This window comes from Phocoena sinus, chromosome 16 (assembly GCF_008692025.1).
Source record: "Phocoena sinus isolate mPhoSin1 chromosome 16, mPhoSin1.pri, whole genome shotgun sequence".
Classification (NCBI taxonomy): domain Eukaryota; kingdom Metazoa; phylum Chordata; class Mammalia; order Artiodactyla; family Phocoenidae; genus Phocoena; species Phocoena sinus.
The window spans coordinates 52,646,853-52,668,582 of NC_045778.1; the positions used below are offsets into that span (position 1 = coordinate 52,646,853).

Here is a 21,730-nt window from a genome sequence, read left to right on the forward strand (position 1 = left end):
CGCGCCTTGTGGGATCTTAACTCCCCAACCAGGGATCGAACCTGGGCCCACAGCAGTGAAAGCCCCAAATGTCTTAACCACTGGTCTGCCAGGGAATTCCCTGCCTTAACATATTTTTATAAAGCTCCTTATTGTCTTAACTTTGTGAAACACTTTCAGGCGGATTTTTCTCACAAACGAGATAGAGTGGTTGAAGGGATAGGGGTTGATACATCCCCTGTCTCACACATAAGAAAACCCAATGTCAAGTTATTAAAAATATAACTAGTTAATGCCAGAGTCAAAAATATAACCAGGGTCTTCCAGTTTCACCCTCATGCTTTTTACTCTAGAAACTGTTTGAATCTTAGCTTATATCATAAAAAGCAAAAATAAACATAGTTTTCAGAAAATCATTAGTATACTCAGAATGGAAGAGTAAATAATCTTACCAGACATTAAAAATAATTAACATAGAAGTTTCAAAATCAGGAGGGCAAAATAATTGATTTACACTTACTTTGGCATCAGTGAAGGAAGAAAGTTAATTTTATATGGGAGAATAACTTTTTTTTTTTTTTTTGCTGTACACGGGCCTCTCACTGCTGTGGCCTCTCCCGTTGCAGAGCACAGGCTCCGGACGCGCAGGCTCAGCGGCCATGGCTCACGGGCCCAGCCGCTCGGCGGCATGCGGGATCCTCCCTCACCAGGGCACGAACCCGTGTCCCCTGCATCGGCAGGCGGACTCTCAACCACTGCGCCACCAGGGAAGCCCGGGAGAATAACTTTTTTTTTTTTTTTTTGCAGTACACGGGCCTCTCACTGTTGTGGCTTCTCCCGTTGTGGAGCCCAGGCTCCGGATGCGCAGGCTCAGCAGCCATGGCTCGCGAGACTAGCCGCTCCGCAGCATGTGGGATCTTCCCGGACCGGGGCACGAACCCACGTCCCCTGCATCGGCAGGCGGACTCTCAACCACTGCGCCACCAGGGAAGCCCGGGAGAATAACTTTTAATGTTTTATTTTGAGAATGTATTCCACCTCTGGTGACTAGATATTAGCCCAAGGCCAGGCTGTCTTAGGGAACATTTATTAAAAGGCAAGATTTCCAGGTCCTATGCATTTCCACTGAGTTAGAACACTGAGGGAGGAGCTGGGAATCTGAATTTATAAAATGTGCCTGAGGTGATGAAATTTTGGAAATATCTGATATAACTACTGCATTAATGTTGTTGGCATTTTTCCCAATTGTATTTACTGACAATATAGCGTTATTTAGAGTAGACATGCTTATATTTAATAGCTCATGTTAATAGGGTTGGTTTTTTTTTTTTAATATTGTGAAGAACTAAGGATATTAATAGATATCATTATCAGGGTACATATATGTTGAATTTTAAAAACACTGTAGTGGGTCACATTTTTACCTAAAGAGAGAGATCATGTGGCCTTGATATTCAGAGATAGTTTTCATTTCTTTAACTTTATTAAAATGTTTCATAAAATGTGTACCTTAGGATGTGGGGGCAGTCTGGCTGTGACATCTGTCACCCCACTGATCACTAGGGTTGATCTGGCTGACCTGACTGGCTAGGCCAGTGTCCTCTTCCTCCCATGGGACATGTGCATTCCTCCCGAAGCTACGTGCTTCGTCGTAGAGGATAATATTCCCCAATAGAGGAGGACCCATCTCAAGGTCCATTTGTAGGAGAACATGGGATAGTCACGCTTCCAAGACTCCAGACATATCCTAATGAAGTCTGCCTTTAAAAAGAGGAAAAAGGGGGGCTTCCCTGGTGGCGCAGTGGCTGAGAGTCCGCCTGCCAATGCAGGGGACACGGGTTTGTGCCCCGGTCTGGGAAGATCCCACATGCCGCGGAGCGGCTGGGCCCGTGAGCCATGGCCGCTGGGCCTGCGCGTCCGGAGCCTGTGCTCCGCAACGGGAGAGGCCACAACAGTGAGAGGCCCGCGTACCGCAAAAAAAAAGGGGGAGTACTTTAATGTTTATTTGATGTTCATACTATTGTTAAGATAATATATTTATTGGAATCTAAAAAAAGAAATGGTTCTGAAGAACCTAGGGGCAGGACAGGAATAAAGATGCAGATGTAGAGAATGGACTTGAGGGCATGGGGAGTGGGAAGGGTAAGCTGGGACGAAGTGAGAGAGTGGCATGGACATATATACACTACCAGATGTAAAATAGATAGCTAGTGGGAAGCATCCACATAGCACAGGAAGATCAGCTCAGTGCTTTGTGACCACCCAGAGGGGCGGGATAGGGAGGGTGGGAGGGAGACGCAAGAGGGGAGGGGATATGGGGATATAGGTATACATATATCTGATTCACTTTGTTATAAAGCAGAAACTAACACCATTGTAAAGCAATTATACTCTGATAAAGATGTAAAAAAAAAAAGATAATATATTTATAAATCAGAAAAATGTTCCCTTTAAGAAAATATCTGCTTCATACACAGATTAATACAAAGTTGAAAATGCAAAACATATATCATGTTAATATAACTGATTTATGTGTTAGGTTAACTCGTAATAATTTTTTTATTTTACAGCTTTGAATCTTGGTTTGATATCACTAGTCTTTCTGAAACCGCTGAAGATATTATTGCTAAAGAAAGAGAACAGAATGTATTGCATATGCTGCACCAGGTTTTGACTTTTTTCTTATTCTGCTTACTAGACTCATAGAATGAAAAAGGAACCCTAGAAATTACCTGTTCAACCCATTGTGGTAGAATTTGAAAAGTGAGCCCCTCAGCCCCAAATTTAACTTACTCTCCTGCCCTTTTCCCTCCCCTAGAGGTCTCATGGTGTTACAGCAGAAGTAAAGTGCTTTTTAAAGTTTTGTCCTTTTCACGTATACTCATTTTACCCCTAATGGTTACTGACATGTTTGTCAGCCAAAAATGAAAATTTTTATGCAATGTTTGCCAATAATAGTTGCATAATTTACTTACTTGTATGATCCATTCTACTGTTTTGTACAAACTCCATTTATCCTTTTTTTTTCTGTACGTGGGCCTCTCATTGTTGTGGCCTCTCCCGTTGCGGAGCACAGGCTCCGGACGCGCAGGCTCAGCGGCCATGGCTCACGGGCCCAGCCGCTCCGCGGCATGTGGGATCCTCCCGGACCGGGGCATGAACCCGTGTCCCCGACATCGGCAGGCAGACTCTCAACCACTGTACCACCAGGGAAGCCCTATCCTATCTATTTTTAAACAAACATAATCTTTCAAAGGTCTCCTAGTTTTCATATGTGGGCCTGAAAAGCTTCTCAATTGTGCTTTGACAATTTTATTCAAAATCTTTTTGAAAAAGTTTTTTTGACTTTGAAGTGAGACAGTACGTAAATCAAAGTAAAAATAATACTCCAAATCATACTTCCCCAAATCATTTGCACGTTTTTTCTGATACTTGCCTGTAGGTATATTTGTGTCTGGGCCGCTGTCTACAGATACTTTTTTCTTAAACTACTGGTAATGTTCTCTCTTTCTCTGGAAAATTAAAGTCTCTCTATGCTTGGCTCTATACCTTTGAGGTATTTAAGTACAGAGCCCTAATCTATGTGTAAATTAACTACTAATTTAAAGGTAAGGCTATAAAGGATATAAAATGATTTTTTAAAGTTGATTTTCTTTTAAAAACCTAAGTAGTTTAATAATGATGTAATTATCTATTGCTTCTCTGTTGTTTTATAAATGTGGAAATCTCTTGTCATCACAGCTGATGAAGGAGAGTGGGTTTTTTTTTTTTTTTTTTTTTTTTTTCTTTTTTGCGGTATGCGGGCCTCTCACTGTTGTGGCCTCTCCCGTTGCGGAGCACAGGCTCCGGACGCGCAGGCCCAGCGGCCACGGCTCACGGACGCAGCCGCTCCGCGGCATGTGGGATCCTCCCGGACCAGGGCACGAACCCGTGTCCCCTGCATCGGCAGGCGGACTCTCAACCACTGCGCCACCAGGGAAGCCCCGAGAGTGGTTTTAAGTCTGAAGTTTTAGAACTTATAGAAGGAAACTTTTCATGCCTACTTTTCTGGATCAGTTGATTTTTTGGTTTTCTACTAATTTGAAACCTCACTTTTAAAAACTGTGGGCTATAACTTTATCCCTAAGAAGTACAGATATCACCTTCTTATTTCAGCTTTTTAAAATATTCAAGTTATACTAGAATTTTTGAAAAATTAATAAGTTGTGAAATGTTACAGATAAACACTGTGAGTTTGTCATGTGGTGGTTTTTGGTCTGGAAAATTTCAAGGAAATATTTTATATCACCTTTTGAAATGTGATAGTTTTATATAGGAAGAAAAGAGGAAGAAGGAGTAAAAGGGTATTTGGGGAGAGTATTCCTTGAAAATACAAAAATGTTTATATATGTTTATTCATGTTTAAATTTTAGATTTTAACACCTTTCTTATTGAGACGACTAAAATCTGATGTTGCCCTTGAAGTTCCTCCTAAACGAGAAGTAGTTGTTTATGCACCACTTTCAAAGAAACAAGAGATCTTTTACACAGCCATTGTGAACCGTACAATTGCAAACATGTTTGGATCCAGCGAGGTAGAGTGTGGATTTGAAATAACCTACCTGTAAATGACACTTGGCATAGAAAATTTCATGGTTGATTTCAGTCTTATATAAGGCTCATCACCTGTTTTCATGACTTGTTGAGGGTGAATTTCTAACTGGAGTATAAGGCATAAGGCCAGTAGCAAAAATTGTCTCCTAGTAATTCTGTGGTCCTACTAAAATTCAAGTGATGGTTCCTGCATTGATTGCTTTATAGTCATCTGAAATACTGTCTGGGGATGGATTTGGAAATACATTTGAACAAGCACACAATATACTAAGGGCTTGCCAACTAGACCAGTCACCCCAAATATACAATCCCTTTACAGCAGGTTGTTGGTAGCCAAAAAATTTAATAAAATCCTCTATTTGAAAGAAATATCTTTTTTAGTTACCCCACTATATTACAAGAAATTGAATTGGAATGTGATTATCTTATAACTAAAGATTAGAAGACCCTTAAATTTTGTTCAGATGTCCAGATTTTTGACTGTTTGCCATGGACCTGTGTATTTCTTTTCAAAGTATTTATGATTACGCATTTCTGTTTTTGTACGACCATTAGACTGTTATCCCATTTTCTTTTTTTTTGTTTTGTTTTGCGGTACGCGGTCCTCTACTGTTGTGGCCTCTCCCGTTGCGGAGCACAAGCTCCGGATACACAGGCTCAGCGGCCATGGCTCACGGGCCCAGCCGCTCCGCGGCATGTGGGATCTTTCCCCGACCGGGGCATGAACCCGTGTCCCCTGCATCGGCAGGCGGACTCTCAACCACTGCACCACCAGGGAAGCCCCCATTTTCATTTTAATTAAAGGGAATCTCTGGCTTTTTAACTGTTAGAAAATTAAAGTAGTTGCCTATTGGAAGGAATTTCATTGCAGTATTATACCAATCCAAAGAATTAACCTCTGTAGTGCAGATATGTGGAGCTTCATTTCAGCCCAAAGCTATTAAATTCCTTTATATAAGTTCAGAAGTTTTATCCATCCTTAATTTTTTCCACTGATATGAATGCATTAACTCTGATTCCAGATATTGTCATCAGTGTTAAAATAATTAAATTTCCCAGGATAAAATTTACATTTGGCTATAGTTTATGGATCCTTGATTTTGTGCCTTTGGAAATTATTAAACTTGATGATGACAGACAAAATTATTTTTTTCTTTATATGTTAAAACATTTTGTACATAAAAATATTATATACCCTACTTTGTGTGTGTGTGTGTGTATAGAATTTAAGAGTATAGCTTTTCTTTTGAAGATTTTTTTTTTAACATCTTTATTGGAGTATAATTGCTTTACAATGGTGTGTTAGTTTCTGCTGTATAACAAAGTGAATCAGCTATATGTATACATATATCCCCATATCCCCTCCCTCTTGCGTCTCCCTCCCACCCTCCCTATCCCACCCCTTTAGGTGGTCACAGAGCACCAAGCTGATCTCCCTGTGCTATGCAGCTGCTTCCCACTAGCTATCTGTTTTACATTTGGTAGTGTATATAGGTCCATGCCACTCTCTCACTTCGTCCCAGCTTACCCTTCCCCCTCCCCGTGTCCTGAAGTCCATTCTCTACGTCTGCGTCTTTATTCCTGTCCTGCCCCTAGGTTCATCAGAACCTTTTTTTTTTTTTTTTAGATTCCATATATATGTGTGTTAGCATATGGTATTGGTTTTTCTCTTTCTGACTTACCTTACTCTGTGTGACAAACTCTAGGTCCATCCACCTCACTACAAATAACTAAGAGTATATATATAGCTTTTTAAAAAGATATTTCTTTAATTTATTGTCTTAGAAAGAAACAGTTGAGCTGAGTCCCACTGGACGACCAAAACGGCGAACTAGAAAGTCAATAGATTACAGCAAAATAGATGATTTCCCTAATGAATTGGAAAAACTGATCAGCCAAATACAGCCAGAGGTAGACCGAGAAAGGTGTGAGTTTAAAAATAAATTTAAGTATTCTTTAAACTGCGATTTTTTCTTTTCTTTTTTTTTTAATGTCTCATTCATGGATTCTGTATTTTGTGCAGAGCTGTTGTGGAAACAAATATCCCTATAGAATCTGAAGTTAATCTGAAGCTGCAGAATATAATGATGCTACTTCGTAAGTGCTGTAATCATCCATATTTGATTGAGTACCCTATAGACCCGGTCACACAAGAGTTTAAGGTGAGTACTATTTAATAATATACTGTTTTGATGTCTGTAACTTTTTATGTTGGGTGAAAGTGTCATTTTTTTTATTATTACTTACAGTAAATACTGTTATATGAAGATTGTCTTCTCCCCTCAAATTCAGAGAACTTTATGAATGTTAGCATAAAGGTGGTTTTCTATATGTAAGCTAACTAATATTTTTATTTATATATTTTATGTAAACAGCTAGGAATCCTCCTAAATTTCGAGTGATATTGGAAATATAAGTTTTTAAGTAACAGTTGATTTCCACTCTGTGTTTTAGTTACTGTCTATTTTGGAGATTGTTGTCATCTTTTCAGTATTCCTTTTTTTTTTTTTTTTTTTTTTTTTTTTTTTTTTTTTAAATTTATTTATTTATTTTTGGCTGTGTTGGGTCTTCGTTTCTGTGCGAGGGCTTTCTCTAGTTGTGGCAAGAGGGGGCCACTCTTCATCGCAGTGCGCGGGCCTCTCACTGTCGCGGCCTCTCTTGCTGTGGAGCACAGGCTCCAGATACACAGGCTCAGTAGTTGTGGCTCACGGGCCCAGTTGCTCTGTGGCATGTGGGATCTTCCCGGACCAGGGCTCGAACCCGTGTCCGCTGCATTGGCAGGCAGACTCTCAACCACTGCGCCACCAGGGAAGCCCTTCAGTATTCCTTTTAATGAGTATTCAGCTTGTCAAAATCAGTCGGGCTGCTCATTGTTTAAATCTCAACAGATAGCCACAGAAGAGAGCAAAAAGTTATGTTGATTTGTGGGCTTTCAGATTAAATGAATGAAAGTGCTTTCTTGGGCAGTTGATGGAAAAACAACCTAAGTAGTAAAGGAAATCAGTTCTCAGTAACCCTCAATAACCCTGTTTTGTACTGGTTTACAGCAGGGTTCCTTACCCTTGTCGATATTGACATTTTGGGCCAGATAATTCTTTGTTAAGGAAGTGCTGTCTTGTGGACTGTAGGCCATTTGTCCAGCATGTCTAGCCTGTAGCCACTACATGCCAAAATATTTCCCTCCCCCAGTTGTGTCAACGTGTAAAGTATCTTGCAGGCACTGCCAAATATACGCTGGGGGTGGAAGGCAGAACTGCCCCTATTTGAGAACCACTGTTTTAAAGGTTTTCATTGAGTAAGGAAGATGATAATCTCTGAAGGTAATTAATATTCACCAGAAGGTTAAAATTTTCATTTTGGATACTTAGGTTGCTTATAAGCTCTTATACTTTCTTTAATTTCTACTGAGAGTTTTAGCAGTAACTTTCATACGCATTTGGTTGAAAGTGTACTCAGTTATAAAGAATAAACCTCAACTTTAAGTAAGTTTGAACTTAATGTTCTGTTATACAAAGTTTTGGGGAGAGGTGTGGGGAGGATAGATTATACACTTAAACTGAATTTTGTTTTTTGTGAAATCATTGGTTTTAAATTGTAGAGTATGTCTTTCCTTGAGTATGTCTTTCCTTTTCCTTTTTTATCTTCTGATAAAAAAGATCAAATAACAAGGTCAATTTAAACAGTTTTATAGGGACTTATTTGTCATTGAAAATTAAACTGTTAACATGTTTTTTATTTTAACAAAAACAGATTCTTAGTAGTTGTTGTGACAATTTCTTTTTTCCTTTCTTTCCCCACTTTTAAGATTGATGAAGAGTTGGTAACAAATTCTGGGAAATTCTTAATTTTGGATCGAATGCTGCCAGAACTAAAAACTAGAGGTCATAAGGTATGGTACTTTTGATTGGATTTTTGGTTGTTTAATTATTCTTCATTAATCAGTATAGATACTAAGATATATTTAAATTTCAGGTGCTGCTTTTTTCACAAATGACAAGAATGTTGGACATTTTGATAGATTACTGTCACTTTAGAAATTTCAACTTTAGCAGGCTTGATGGATCCATGTCTTATTCAGAGAGAGAAAAAAATGTAAGACTGCTTATGTCATACATACTTAATTCTTTTTTGTAACTCCTGTCTTGATTTCTGAAGTAATGTTCAAAATTGACCTAGGGACTTCCCTGGCGGGGTCCAGTTGTTAAAGACTCTGCACTTCCACTGCAGGGGGCACAGGTTCAATTGGGGAACTAAGGTCCCGCATCGCACATGGCACGGCCCAAAAAAAGAAAGGGACCTACATCCTAGGGCCTCTGGTTTATTGCCACAACTTGGGCAATAGGCATGATCATGATTTTTTTGTTTCATGGGAGTTGAGTCTGATAATTTTATCTCTTTCCACCAGATTGGTCATTTTCAACTTTATGTCTGCTGTGGCTTTCAGTATTTATTTATCCCACATCAAAAGTCCTGTGGATGGGGGCTTCCCTGGTGGCGCAGTGGTTGAGAGTCTGCCTGCCGATGCAGGGGACACGGGTTCGTGTCCCGGTCTGGGAAGATCCCACATGCCGCGGAGCGGCTGGGCCCGTGAGCCATGGCCGTTGAGCCTGCGCGTCCGGAGCCTGTGCTCTGCAACGGGAGAGGCCACAACAGTGAGAGGCCCGCGTACCACAAAAAAAAAAAAAAAAAGTCCTGTGGATGCTTAAGAACTCACACCCAGCTTGAAGAATGCTGGCTTATTATATCCCTTGGGACACCACTGCCCTCCCCTTTCCTTTGCTGGTAAACAAACGGTTATAAGATAGCTGCTTAATATGCAGCTCTATATCCACATTCCAGGCAGGAACAGTTTCTTTCTTTCTTAATTCCTTATGTTTACATCCCTTTTGCTTTTAGATGCACAGCTTCAACACAGATCCAGATGTGTTTATCTTTTTAGTGAGTACACGAGCTGGTGGTCTGGGCATTAATTTGACTGCAGCAGATACTGTTATCATTTATGATAGTGATTGGGTAAGTTGGAAGTGTAGCAATATACTGATTATATTTCCATTCTGAACTTCTAATCTTTCATTGTACACTTTGTAATTTCATTTTTCTGTTTTGTAAAGGTATCCACTTTAAGATGAAAATCATTGCCTTTTCAAGTGTCCAGTGTGTAAAGACTTGAACCTACTTTATCATTGAAGTCACTCTAGCAGTCTAAATTGAGTTAAGGCACTTAAACAGTACCTTAACTCAATTTTAATCAGAATCTTTTTAAACAAAGATTCTGATTGAATCATGCTTATTGACTTTACCCACATAGTATGAGTTTAAATAATTTTAACCTTAAGCTGTTAAATGTTATTTTTCTTTTTAACTTTAAGAACCCCCAGTCTGATCTTCAGGCCCAGGATAGATGTCATAGAATTGGTCAGACAAAGCCAGTTGTTGTATATCGTCTTGTTACAGCAAATACTATTGATCAGAAAATTGTGGAAAGAGCAGCTGCTAAAAGAAAACTGGAAAAGTTGATCATCCACAAAAGTAAATAACATTTTGTAGTACTTTCTCGCTTAAGTTGTCTATTATGTGTTGTGAATTTTTGTTATTGTTACTTTCTTTATAAAAGAAATAGGAGCTTCCCTGGTGGCGCAGTGGTTGAGAGTCCGCCTGCCGATGCAGGGGACATGGGTTCGTGCCCCAGTCTGGGAAGATCCTGCATGCCGCTGGAGCAGCTGGGCCCGTGAGCCGTGGCCGCTGAGCCTGCGCATCCGGAGCCTGTGCTCCGCAACGGGAGAGGCCACAACAGTGAGAAGCCCGCGTACCGCAAAAAGAAAGAAAGAAAGAAATCAGTGCAGGATTTAAATAGGCAGTGGGGAATTTGGAGCTGTGAAGACCTAAGCTGGGTTGGTGTGACCATAGACATAATGAAAAATACTAGTGTCTAAAATGAGGAGCAATGGGGCAGTGAAGAGTATCAAGTATACTTTTAAAGTGCCATATCTTAAACTGTCATGGGGATTGATGTGATGTTACTGATTATTCTTTTTTTCATTAAAGAAAAAGAAGCTTTTTTTATTGAAGTATAGTTGATTTCTAATATTATATTAGTTTCAGGTGTACAACATAGTGATTCACAATTTTTATAGCTTATACTCCATTTAAAGTTATTAAAAAATAATGACTGTCTTTTTATAAAGTCATTATCTGTGCTGTACAATATCTCCTTATTGCTTATTTATTTTATACATAGCAGTTTATATCTCTTAATCCTCTACCCCTACCTTGCCCCCACTTCTCCCCACTAACCACTAGGTTTTTTCGTATATCTGAGTCTGTTTTGTTATTCATCTGTTTTATTTTTTAGATTCCACATATAAGTGATAACATACAGTATTTGTCTTTGTCTGTCTGACTTATTTCACTCAGCATAATCTCTAGGTTCATGCACGTTTCAAATGGCAGAATTTCATTCTTATTTATGACGAATAATATTCCATTTTGTATTTTTCTTTAACCATTCATCTTTACCCATTCATCTGTTGATGGACACTTAGGTTGTTTCCATATCTTGGCTATTGTAAATAATGCTGCTGTGAACATTGGGATACAAGTATCTTTTCAAATTATTATTTTTGTTTTCTTTGGATATATACCCAGGAGTGGAATTGCTGGATCATATGGTAGTTCTATTTTTAGTTCTTTTGAGGAACCTTCATACTGTTTTCCCACCATTCCCACCAACAGCATACTAGGGTTCCCTTTTCTCCACATCGTTGCCAACGTTTGTTATTTGTAGACTTTTTGATGATAGCCATTCTGACAGGTGTGAAGTGATATCTCACTGTGGTTTTGATTTGTATTTCTCTGATGGATGGCGATATTGAGCATCTTTTCATGTGCCTGTTGGCCGTGTATAGATGTTCTTTGGAAAAATGTCTATTCAGGTCTGCCAGTTTTTTAATCAGTTGTTTAGGGTTTTTGATATTGAGTTGTATGAGCTGTTTATAATATTTTGGATATTAACCCCTTATCATAGAGTTTGCAAATATTTTTTCCCATTCAGTAGGTTGCCTTCTCATTTTATTGATGGTTTCCTTACTGTACAAAACATTTATGTCTGACTAGGTTACATTTGTTTATTTTTTTTGCTTTTGTTTCCCTTGCCTGAGGAGACAGATCTAAAAAATACTGCTAGAAAAAAATAAAAAATAAAAAAATAAAAATAAAAAATACTGCTAGGATCAATGTCAAAGAATATATTGCCTGTAGTTTCTTGTAGGAGTTTTATGGTTTCAGGTCTTAGTTTAGGTCTTTAATTCATTTTGAGTTTATTTTTGTTTATGGTGTGAGAAAATGTGCTAGTTTCATTCTTTTATATGTAGCTATCCAGTTTTTGTTTTTTTTTATATCCAGTTTTTTGAAGAGACTGTCTTTTCTTCATTGTATGTTTTGCCTACTTTTCATAGATTATTTGAACATAAGTGCTGTGGGTTTATTTCTGTGCTCTCTATTCTGTTCCATTGATCTATGTGTGTGTGTTTATGCAAGTACCATGCTGTTTTGATTACTATAGCTTTGTAGCATAGTCTGAAGTCAGGGAGCATGATTCCTCCAGCTCTGGTCTTTTTTCTCAAGATTGCTTTTGTTTTGGAGGGGTCTTTTGTGGTTCCATACAAATGTTGGGATTACTTGTCCAGTTTTGTGAAAAATGCCATGGGTATTTTGGTAGAGATTGCATGAAATCTGTAGATTGCTTTGGGTAGTATAGACATTTTAACAATATTAATTCTTCCAATGCTTCTTTCACCTCCTTAGTTAAGTTTACTCTTAGATATTTCATTCTTGATGGGATTGTTTTTTTACTTCTGCTTTCTGATAGTTAATTATTAGTGTATAGAAATGCAACAGCTTTCTGTATATTAATCTTGTATCCTACAACTTTGCTGAATTCATTTATTAGCTCTAACAGTTTTTTGTGGAGACTTTAGTTTTTTTCTTGATATGGTACTGTGTCATCTGCAAATAGTGATAGTTGTACTTCTTCCCTTCCAATTTGGATGTCTTTTATTTCTTTTTCTTGTCTGATTGCTGAGGCTGGAATTTCCGATACTGTGTCAATAGAAGTGACGAGAGTAGCCATCCTTGTCTTGCTTCTGATTTTCTAGGAAAAGCTTTCAGCTTTTCACTGTTGAGTATGATGTTATTGTTAATGTTTATCCTTTTTTAAAAATAAATTTATTTATTTTTGGCTGCGTTGGGTCTTAGTTGCTGCTTTCTCTAGTTGAGGCAAGCAAGGGCTACTCTTTGTTGAGGTGCACAGCCTTCTCAATGCGGTGGCTTCCCTTGTTGTGGAGCACAGGCTCTAGGCGCGGGCTTCAGTAGTTGTGGCTCGCGGGCTCTAGAGCACACGCTCAGTAGTTGTGGCGTATGGGCTTAGTTGCTCCACGGCATGTGGGATCTTCCCAGACCAGGGCTCAAATCAGTGTCCCTTGCATTGGCAGGTGGATTCTTAGCCACTGCGCCATCAGGGAAGCCACTACTGTTTTTTTGTGTGTGTGTGTGGTACGCGGGCCTCTCACTGCTGTGGCCTCTCCCGTTGTGGAGCACAGGCTCCAGATGCACAGGCTTACAGTGGCCACGGCTCACGAGCCCAGCCGCTCCACAGCATCTTCCCGGACCAGGGCACGAACCCGTGTCCCCTGCATCGGCAGGCGGACTCTCAACCACTGCGCCACCAGGGAAGCCGTACTGTTTATTCTTGATAAGAGATTTGTGTGCCAAAATGCTTTAAGAAAACTTCCAAGCCTCTTCTTGCAAGTAAAATGTATTAAATATTAGAATATTAAAGGTATATTGAAGTAGTGCTACAATAAAATCTGTTTACTTTGTTGAACCTACTATTTCAAAAATATTTGACTCCAGTATGCCCTTTTCATAGTTTCAATAATAGAATATTAAAAACACAGTATTTTTTTTTTTTTTTAAATCTAGAAAAGATTTTGAGGATAGGGAAAGTGAAGTGGGTGAGGCATTGGCATTTTATGTTCTGTTCCTGGTATTCCTTGGAGTTCTGCTTTTATTTATTCAATATAAAATTCTGTTTGGATAAATGGCTTGATGGCTGCCTTAAGAAAAGCTGAAAATCATCTTATATAAGTTTTGGAGCCTAGAAAAATCATCATGTTGAAAATTGCTATCAATTTATTTTATGCTACTTTTCTACTTGCAAATACCTTCTCCAGTATATCTGATTTTGAGGGAAATTGTGGATTAGGCTTTAGACCTCTTTGATTTGTTGGAGCATTCAGATTGCAGTTAGAATTTCCATTGGAGGAAAAAGGAACTTGGTCCTAATAAGATGTTGTGCAAATTAAAATTTTTTCACCTGTGCTGCTTTTAGGGACTTGAATTATGAAATAAATTCTGTTTTGTTTTGAATTTAGTTTAAATTAGGTACAGTTTATAGTCTTATTTCTCCAAGTTTTACTTTTAGTAATTTTAGAGATTAATCTCAGAGAACAATTTGAAAGGAACTTTTAAAATGCTGACAATGTTTTATTGAGGTGTTATATACATACAGTAAAATTCCCAGCTAAGTGTACATCTTGATGCCTATAACAAGCGTATATACTCAATTAATTGTTATCCAGATCGAGGTAGTGAACATTTCCAACATCCGAGAAAGTTTCCCTTTCTAGTCATTTCTGAGGCTCCCTTGCCCCTCACTAGAAGGCAACCACTATTCCAATTTTTGTCATATAGGTTAGTTTTTCCTTTAACTTCATAGCTGGATTCATTTGTATGTATTCTTTTTTTGCCTAGCTACTTAATATTTGACATAATATTTTGAGATTCATATATGTTGTGTGTGTTAGAAGTTTGCGATTTAAACAAAAAAATTGCTGAATAATTCATCCATCCTTTTATGGATTGATGTTTGAATTGTTTACAGATTTTGGTTCTTATGCATAAGCTCCTCTTATACAAATATATGTGGTCATATGTATGTATTTGTTCTTGGTCTTAGAGTGGGTGTATGTTTAGCTATAGAAAACTTGCAAACTTTTCCCCAACCATTTTACACTCCCACCAGCAAAGTATGATTAATTGCAGTTGCTTTTCTTTTTTTTTACCAACACTTGGTTTGTCTGTCCTTTTTAATTAAGGCATTCTGATTGGTTTGTAATGTATTGTATTTTGGTTTTAAAGGCAATTTTGAGTGTTTTGAATTTCTTGAAAATTTTTTCTAGATCATTTCAAAGGTGGTCAATCTGGATTAAATCAATCTAAGAACTTTTTAGACCCTAAGGAATTAATGGAATTATTAAAATCTAGAGATTATGAAAGGTAAGATTGTTTTAATTTTAGAAAAATATAATGCATAGTTTTGATTTATCATATAGATGTGAATATCTTGTTTCCTTATAGGGAAGTAAAAGGATCAAGAGAGAAGGTCATTAGTGATAAAGATCTGGAGTTGTTGTTAGATCGAAGTGATCTCCTTGGTAAGTATCTCTCATGGTTTTACTTATTATTTTTACAGAAACTTTGAAACATATACATAAGTAGAGAGAATAGTATAATATACCTTTGTGGATAATTCATTCTGCCATTAATAGTTTACAACATTTAGCCAATTTTATTTCATTGTCATTTTCTTTAGTCAGAATGTTAAACTCATGACATTTTACCCATAGCCACTTTCTTAGGCATCTTTTACTGAGAAGAACATGTTTTTAAACATAGTCACTATGTCATTATTATATTTAAGAGAGTTGGTCCTGAAACCTTAATATGAGCTAATACCCAGTTCATATCCAGATTTCTCCAGTTATCTCAAATCTTTTTACCGTTTGAATCAGGATCCAAGTTTCATTGTTTGCTATATCTCTTTTCTTCTATATCACCCTCCTCACTTTTGTTTTTCCATGCCATCGATTTGTTGGAAAAACTGGGTTATTTGTCCAGTAAAATGACCTGCATTCCGGAATTGGCCGACTCCTCTCCCCCTTACCCATTTTTTTTTTTTTTTTTTTTTTTAGTAAATTTTTAAATTTTAATTTTTATTTATTTTTGGCTGCATTGGGTCTTTGTTGCTGTGCACGGGCTTTCTCTAGTTGCAGCGAGTGAGCGCTACTCTTTGTTGCGGAGCACAGGCTCTAGGCTCTCGGGCTTAGTAGTTGTGGCTCGTGGGTTCTAGAGTGCAGGCTCAGTAGTTGTGGTGCACGGGCTTACTTGCTCTGCGGCATGTGGGATCTTCCCAGACCAGGGCTTGAACCCGCGTCCCCTGCGTTGGCAGGCGGATTCTTAACCACAGCGCCACCAAGGAAGTCCAGGAAAAGGATTTTTTTTTTTTTTTTTTTTTTTTTTTTTTGCGGTACGTGGGCCTCTCACTGTTGTGGCCTCTCCCGTTGTGGAGCAAAGGCTCTGGACTCACAGGCTCAGCAGCCATGACTGACGGGCCCAGCTGCTCCGCAGCATGAGGGATCCTCCCGGACCAGGGCACGAACCTGCGTCCCCTGCATCGGCAGCATCGGCAGGCGGACTCTCAACCACTGTGCCACCAGGGAAGCCCCAGGAAAAGAATTCTTAAACAGGATACAAAACTCTCAAACTAAATGAAGAGATTAATAGATTTTATTAATTTAAAGACTTCTGTAAAAACAAACAATACCGTAAACAGATAAGAGACAAATATTTGCAGCACACGTCACACAGGAAATGTTTATTGTATATAAATAACTAAATATCAACAAGAAAACTGGACAGCTTAAGAGCAGACGATTACCAGGAGAGAAAGAAACAGCCAGCGATCATAAAAAGATGCTTCAATCTCCCTAGGAGTCAGAGAATGCAAATTAAAACCAGGAGTGCTTTCATTCCAATAGCTATCATATTGACAAAAATGCAAAAGATAGATTTCATATTAGCTATGGGAGTGTATAAAGATATATTTTCATGGTATTTTGCTTTCCTGCTTTTAAACTAACCATAATTGGGCTTTTTAAAAAATATCTCTGAGGGCTTCCCTGGTGGCACAGTGGTTGAGAGTCCGCCTGCCGATGCAGGGGACACGGATTCGTGCCCCAGTCCGGGAGGATCCCACATGCCGCGGAGCAGCTGGGACCGTGAGCCATGGCCGCTGAGCCTGCGTGTCCGGAGCCTGTGCTCCTCAACGGGAGAGGCCACAACAGTAAGAGGCCCACGTACCGCAAAAAAAGAAAAAAAAAAAAAAAAAAATCTCTGAGAACATAATTCAGATTGGTGTTGTTTATTGCTATGTATCTGTATATCTTAAATACAGCAGAAGTGATTTTGATTAGCAAACTGATGTTTCAGTTTGTTTGTTCCCTGGAGGCCAGTTGTAGTTTTAATAAGAGGAGTGTACTTTCTTGCTAAAGTGGCCCACATTTCTGTGGATTTTGAAATTTTGGACAGATGACTCACTTCTCATAAAAACATAGTGGACCTCTCTTTTAAGATTTCTTTTTAAGTTCTTATACTTAAAAAAAAAAACTTGTTTATATATTTTTCTCTTAGATCAAATGAATGCCTCAGGACCAATTAAAGAGAAGATGGGGATTTTCAAGATACTAGAAAATTCTGAAGATTCCAGTCCCGAATGTTTGTTTTAAATTGGAGCTAAAAGAATGTCTTTAAAAAGTTCTTGTTTACATCTGGTGATCTGTATTGGTGTTAAAATCCAGATTTTTCACTCTACTTCTTTGATTATATCAGTTTACATAATATAACTTGTACCATTGCATACGTTTCTGAGCCTTATTAAGAGCAAAGACATATTCATAGTAAGTTTCAGTTAATTTTTCGGACTCGATAGTACTCCTGGGTATAGGCTGTTGTGTCCTTAACCACTGCCAGATTTATACAGTCTTCCTGTGGAAGTTTAATGTCTTTCCCCCACCCTCCTTTTTAGCAGTACAGTTCATGAGTTTTTGGTACTTCAGTTATGGAGTAGGCTTTGGATGGGGGAAAGATTGGGATTATACTGTCTATTGTTTAAATAAGAACTGGTTTGATTTTTAGGGTCACTTTCTATAAAATAGTTTGCCAAATAAATGTTTGTTATAAGATGATCTCATCAGATTATTTTTTCCGATAAATAATGGCTCAGGTGAAATACTAGCAAACGTCTTGACGGGCATTGTGATTCAACATTATGGTAACTCTTGTTTCATTCATTAGTACTATACACATATGTCATATAAAGATTTCAACTGGACCTTGGATCAATGCAGAGAAGGCTCTGGAAGAAATTATAGGTTCTTGACAAAAGACCAGAAATTGGAAGTGGCAGTGTACCATGCAAAACAAGAAAAGAACAAGAGAAAAGGGATCCTGAAAATTTATAGCAGGGAGGGGTTAAAGTAAGACTTAGGAATATAAGTAACACAAGATGCATAACAGAGGAGCAAAATGGGAACCATTTAGGCCCTGTATGTATATGAAAACTGAATGCTCCCTGAACCATGCATTTTTGTGGAGGTTGTTATTCTTGCTGCCATGTATATTCAAATGTAGATGACATTCTCTCTGCCTTAGGGTAATGGAACCTAGGACTCAGAAGAAAAACTATTTTAAGAGAATATTCAGCCAAAGGAAAGAAGAGACTACAGAGTGGATTCTTTTCGAAGTGGAAATGTTTACCAATCGCTGACAAATCATCGTAACCTTAGTTGGTTACTTAGTAGTCATACTAAGTTTTCCTAATCCGTTCTCTTACATTGAGCCCAAATGATTATTTCATGGGTTTATTTCTGTCCTTAACATTTCTAATACCTCCTCCCTCTGGGCTTGCTCCCTGTCCACACAGAGAAAATAAAAATGATCAGAAAAGAACTTGCCACCACTGCATCTGTAAACCTACCAGCATCTGTGCCCATGTATCGTTTACTTTTATGGATATAGTCTGTCCTAGCTAGAGCCAACAGAAAGGCCCCATTTCTTGTTTTACAGCAAACTCCTTGAAACAAGTCTATATTCACTGACTTGTTTTGCTTCCATTTTTTTCCTAAACCCATTCCAGTCAGATTTTTAAAGTCTCCGGTGACCTCTACGACCTCATTTACTTGATCTTTCAGCAGCATTTCACATAGTTGTTTCATTTCCATTAAACCATTTCTTTAGTTTGCTAGGTTTTCAGCAAACACATTTGCCTGGTTCTTCCTACTTCTGGTTCTTTCTCAATCTCCTTTGCTATTTTTTTCTTACGTCTTTGACTCCTTAACATTAGAATCTCCCAAGTGGGCTCCCTTGATGGTCTTGTTGCTTTAAATGCCAACTGTGTGGTGATGACTCAGGTTTATATCTCCAGCAAGAATCTTTCTCCTGAACTCACTTCCAACTGCCTACTTGATATTTTTACTTGGTTGCCTGATAAACGATCTCAAATCTGAACTGTATGAACTTGTTCTCCAGCCTCTTAGGACTGTTACCACCCATGCGGTTATTTTTCAACTTCTGAAATCTTGTGTTGTCATCTCCTGTGTTTTCTGGGAGTTTAATGACTCTTTCATCCTTTGTTACTTTAGTTTCCAGATTTTAGTTTAAGGGGCAAGAGGAACAGATGTATTCACTCCATGATATTGAAACAAATGCTCCCTGCTTCATCTGTATAAAAAGGTATTCTCAGACCAGGATTTGTCTTCCCTCACTTTGTCAAATTGCCAAGAAAAATACTTCATTAGCTTTGCTATTCGGTGAGTCATTCTTCTGTATTACAAGGCAGTTCCTGAATGTACTGAGAGGTATAGTGAAAGTGGTACTTGAACATTTCCAGGCAAATATGTTTGATGGAATCTTTCACTGATGTCTTAGCAATTGTATTTGATTTTTTAGTCTTAGAACTTTGAAGTAATACTTTATAAAAAGCCTGAAATGCACTAACGTTTATATTCAAAACATTAAGTGTTTCTGGTTTTAAATTCTATACTCTTACTTCCTAAGATTGTTTTGGTTTTGAGTTTTTTAAGTTAATGCTACTTAAGCTTTTATGATTCCATTTGCTGTATTCAGTACATCTTCACAAATAACATACTATGTATTAATACTTTATCATTGATTATGGTTATAAAAATCAAGCCCAAGGAATCATATTTATGAGTAAAATTAAAGATATCTTTTGGTCTTTATTTCTTTGGAATCACTTATTGTTATCACTTGGTTTACAACCATTGCTACATTCAGAGAAGAGGTAACTTGTCAAAATCTAGTGAAGCTTGTCTTTCCATTATATACATTTTCCGTCTCTAACTTAGGTAATGATTTTAACTCTAAACAGGTTTGATTAAAAGTTGAAATGACTTTGTGTGTGTGTGTGTGTGTGTGTGTGTGCGTGCGTGTGCGCGCGCGGTACGCAGGCCTCTCACTGTTGTGGCCTTTCCCGTTGCAGAGCACAGGCTCCGGACGCACAGGCTCAGCGGCCATGGCTCACGGGCCTAGCCGCTCAGCGGCATGTGGTACCTCCCGGACCGGGGTACGAACCTGCGTCCCCTGCATCAGCAGGCGGACTCTCAACCACTGCGCCACCAGGGAAGCCCTGAAATGACTTTTAAAGTGAATTATAAAAACAAATTTTTATCTCTGGCTTAGAGGTGGTAAACTAAGCTTAAAATACAACATGTTGTAATGTAGTCTATGGTGCATATCTAGGACATGAGTTTGACAACAGCACCAAGCAGATGGCAGCCAGATGCAACAAAAATACTGTCTCTCTTAGGTATTACTTGGTACCAATATAATTGGAAAGTATGAACACTCACAGGTAGCTGTACTTGATTGTATAGTAGTTGGTCATTCATGTGATCTATAGTGTACTTGTTATACATTTTGTTTAGATCTGATTGAAATGAATACACATTTTAAAACTCAAATTCCTGAGCTACGTCCACAGGTTCCAGTGGAGAAACGCAGCTCTAAAGGATAAATTAATTTGTCCATAATTTTTCCTGATCTCCCTTTCACAAATCTATCTCCTCCAGTCAGATCACTCTACAGATCAGCCCCCAAGTCACATCTCTGGGTCTTTTTTATTTCTTCCTGAGTCTTAACTACTTTCTAGATTCCTCTATATCATTAACTGTTTGCTTAAATGTCACCACCTGAAGAGGTCTTTGATAGTGGGGGGATTGTGTGAGCCGTTCCTCTTCTCTAAAGTATTTCAGGATGTTTATAAAATAATGTGTGCCTGCTTTTTCATTTTCAGTACTCAACCACCACTCCCCGCACCTATACAATTAAGGTGCTCAGATGAACATTTCATTTCTTCTTAGCTTTAAAAAGTTATTTAAAGAAATATAAAAATAGCACAGTTATTATAGAAACATGGCAAGTTTCATTTTCACTTTTTATTGAGATATAACATCTCAATAAAGAAATCTTATACTGTTTAGTGTATCCACTGTGTAACTTACCATCCAGATTAAATGGGGTGTTTCTTTAAAGAAGGCTTTCTGCCCTCCTAATTAACAACTCTACCCCAAGGTAACCAGTCTTCTAATTTTCGTCACTACAGACTAATTCTACATAGCAAAATCTATGACAGGTATGCAAATTAGTGAGGTTTGGGAACTGTTAACCAAAAGACATTTCTCAGTACCGATGAAAACCTCTGGTGAGAACAGATCAATTATATAGTTATCTTACCCCTCTTGCTCTCTGTACAATTTATTACTGGATTTTTGAATAAGGATTTTAGCTGCTGTCACCACCACCAATACTAAGCATATTTCTTGAAAGAGATGAAGTAAATCTCATCTTATCGTTTCATCAAAATGAGATCTCTGACCTGACTACCTTGTGCTGGGGAACCAGGCATGGACTCATTTTGGAGCATGGGGTGCAGGAGGCTTTCCTTTACCCTATTTATCTCACCACCAAGGTTATACCCGTTGTGTTCCTACCTTTTTCTCCACCTTCCAGTGAATTCTCTTTATACCAGTACTAGGGTGTATGACAAGTGATAATAGAATATTATACTACTTGGTACAAGACAGGTTTAATCTTTTCATGAGAGAGAATGGAAGCTTAAGTTCTGCATGGACCTGAAGATAGGTACCAGCGATGCCAGAGGTAATCCTAAAAATTAATAATAGATCAACTCATTACTTACTGTTTGGACTTGTTCCATCACATTCCTCACTCAGATGTGTGA

General features: G+C 38.3%; 1 protein-coding gene across 2 annotated transcripts in view; it reads left to right on the plus strand.

Moving 5' to 3' along the window:
- The window catches only part of HELLS (helicase, lymphoid specific), a 40,328-nt gene extending 22,674 nt beyond the window's left edge, over window positions 1–17,654 (plus strand). The window contains exons 12-22 of one of the 2 annotated variants that reach the window (XM_032609143.1): window positions 2,550–2,646; window positions 4,392–4,553; window positions 6,358–6,497; window positions 6,596–6,734; window positions 8,378–8,461; window positions 8,545–8,664; window positions 9,469–9,585; window positions 9,942–10,101; window positions 14,811–14,907; window positions 14,989–15,065; window positions 17,101–17,654. In XM_032609143.1, coding sequence (XP_032465034.1) covers window positions 2,550–2,646; window positions 4,392–4,553; window positions 6,358–6,497; window positions 6,596–6,734; window positions 8,378–8,461; window positions 8,545–8,664; window positions 9,469–9,585; window positions 9,942–10,101; window positions 14,811–14,907; window positions 14,989–15,065; window positions 17,101–17,195 — 1,288 coding nt within the window. In that variant the 3' untranslated portion in view covers window positions 17,196–17,654. The remainder of the gene's footprint in view (window positions 1–2,549; window positions 2,647–4,391; window positions 4,554–6,357; window positions 6,498–6,595; window positions 6,735–8,377; window positions 8,462–8,544; window positions 8,665–9,468; window positions 9,586–9,941; window positions 10,102–14,810; window positions 14,908–14,988; window positions 15,066–17,100) is intronic. The other variant, XM_032609145.1, reaches the window with a different exon arrangement.
- The last annotated feature ends 4,076 nt before the right edge of the window (window positions 17,655–21,730 follow it).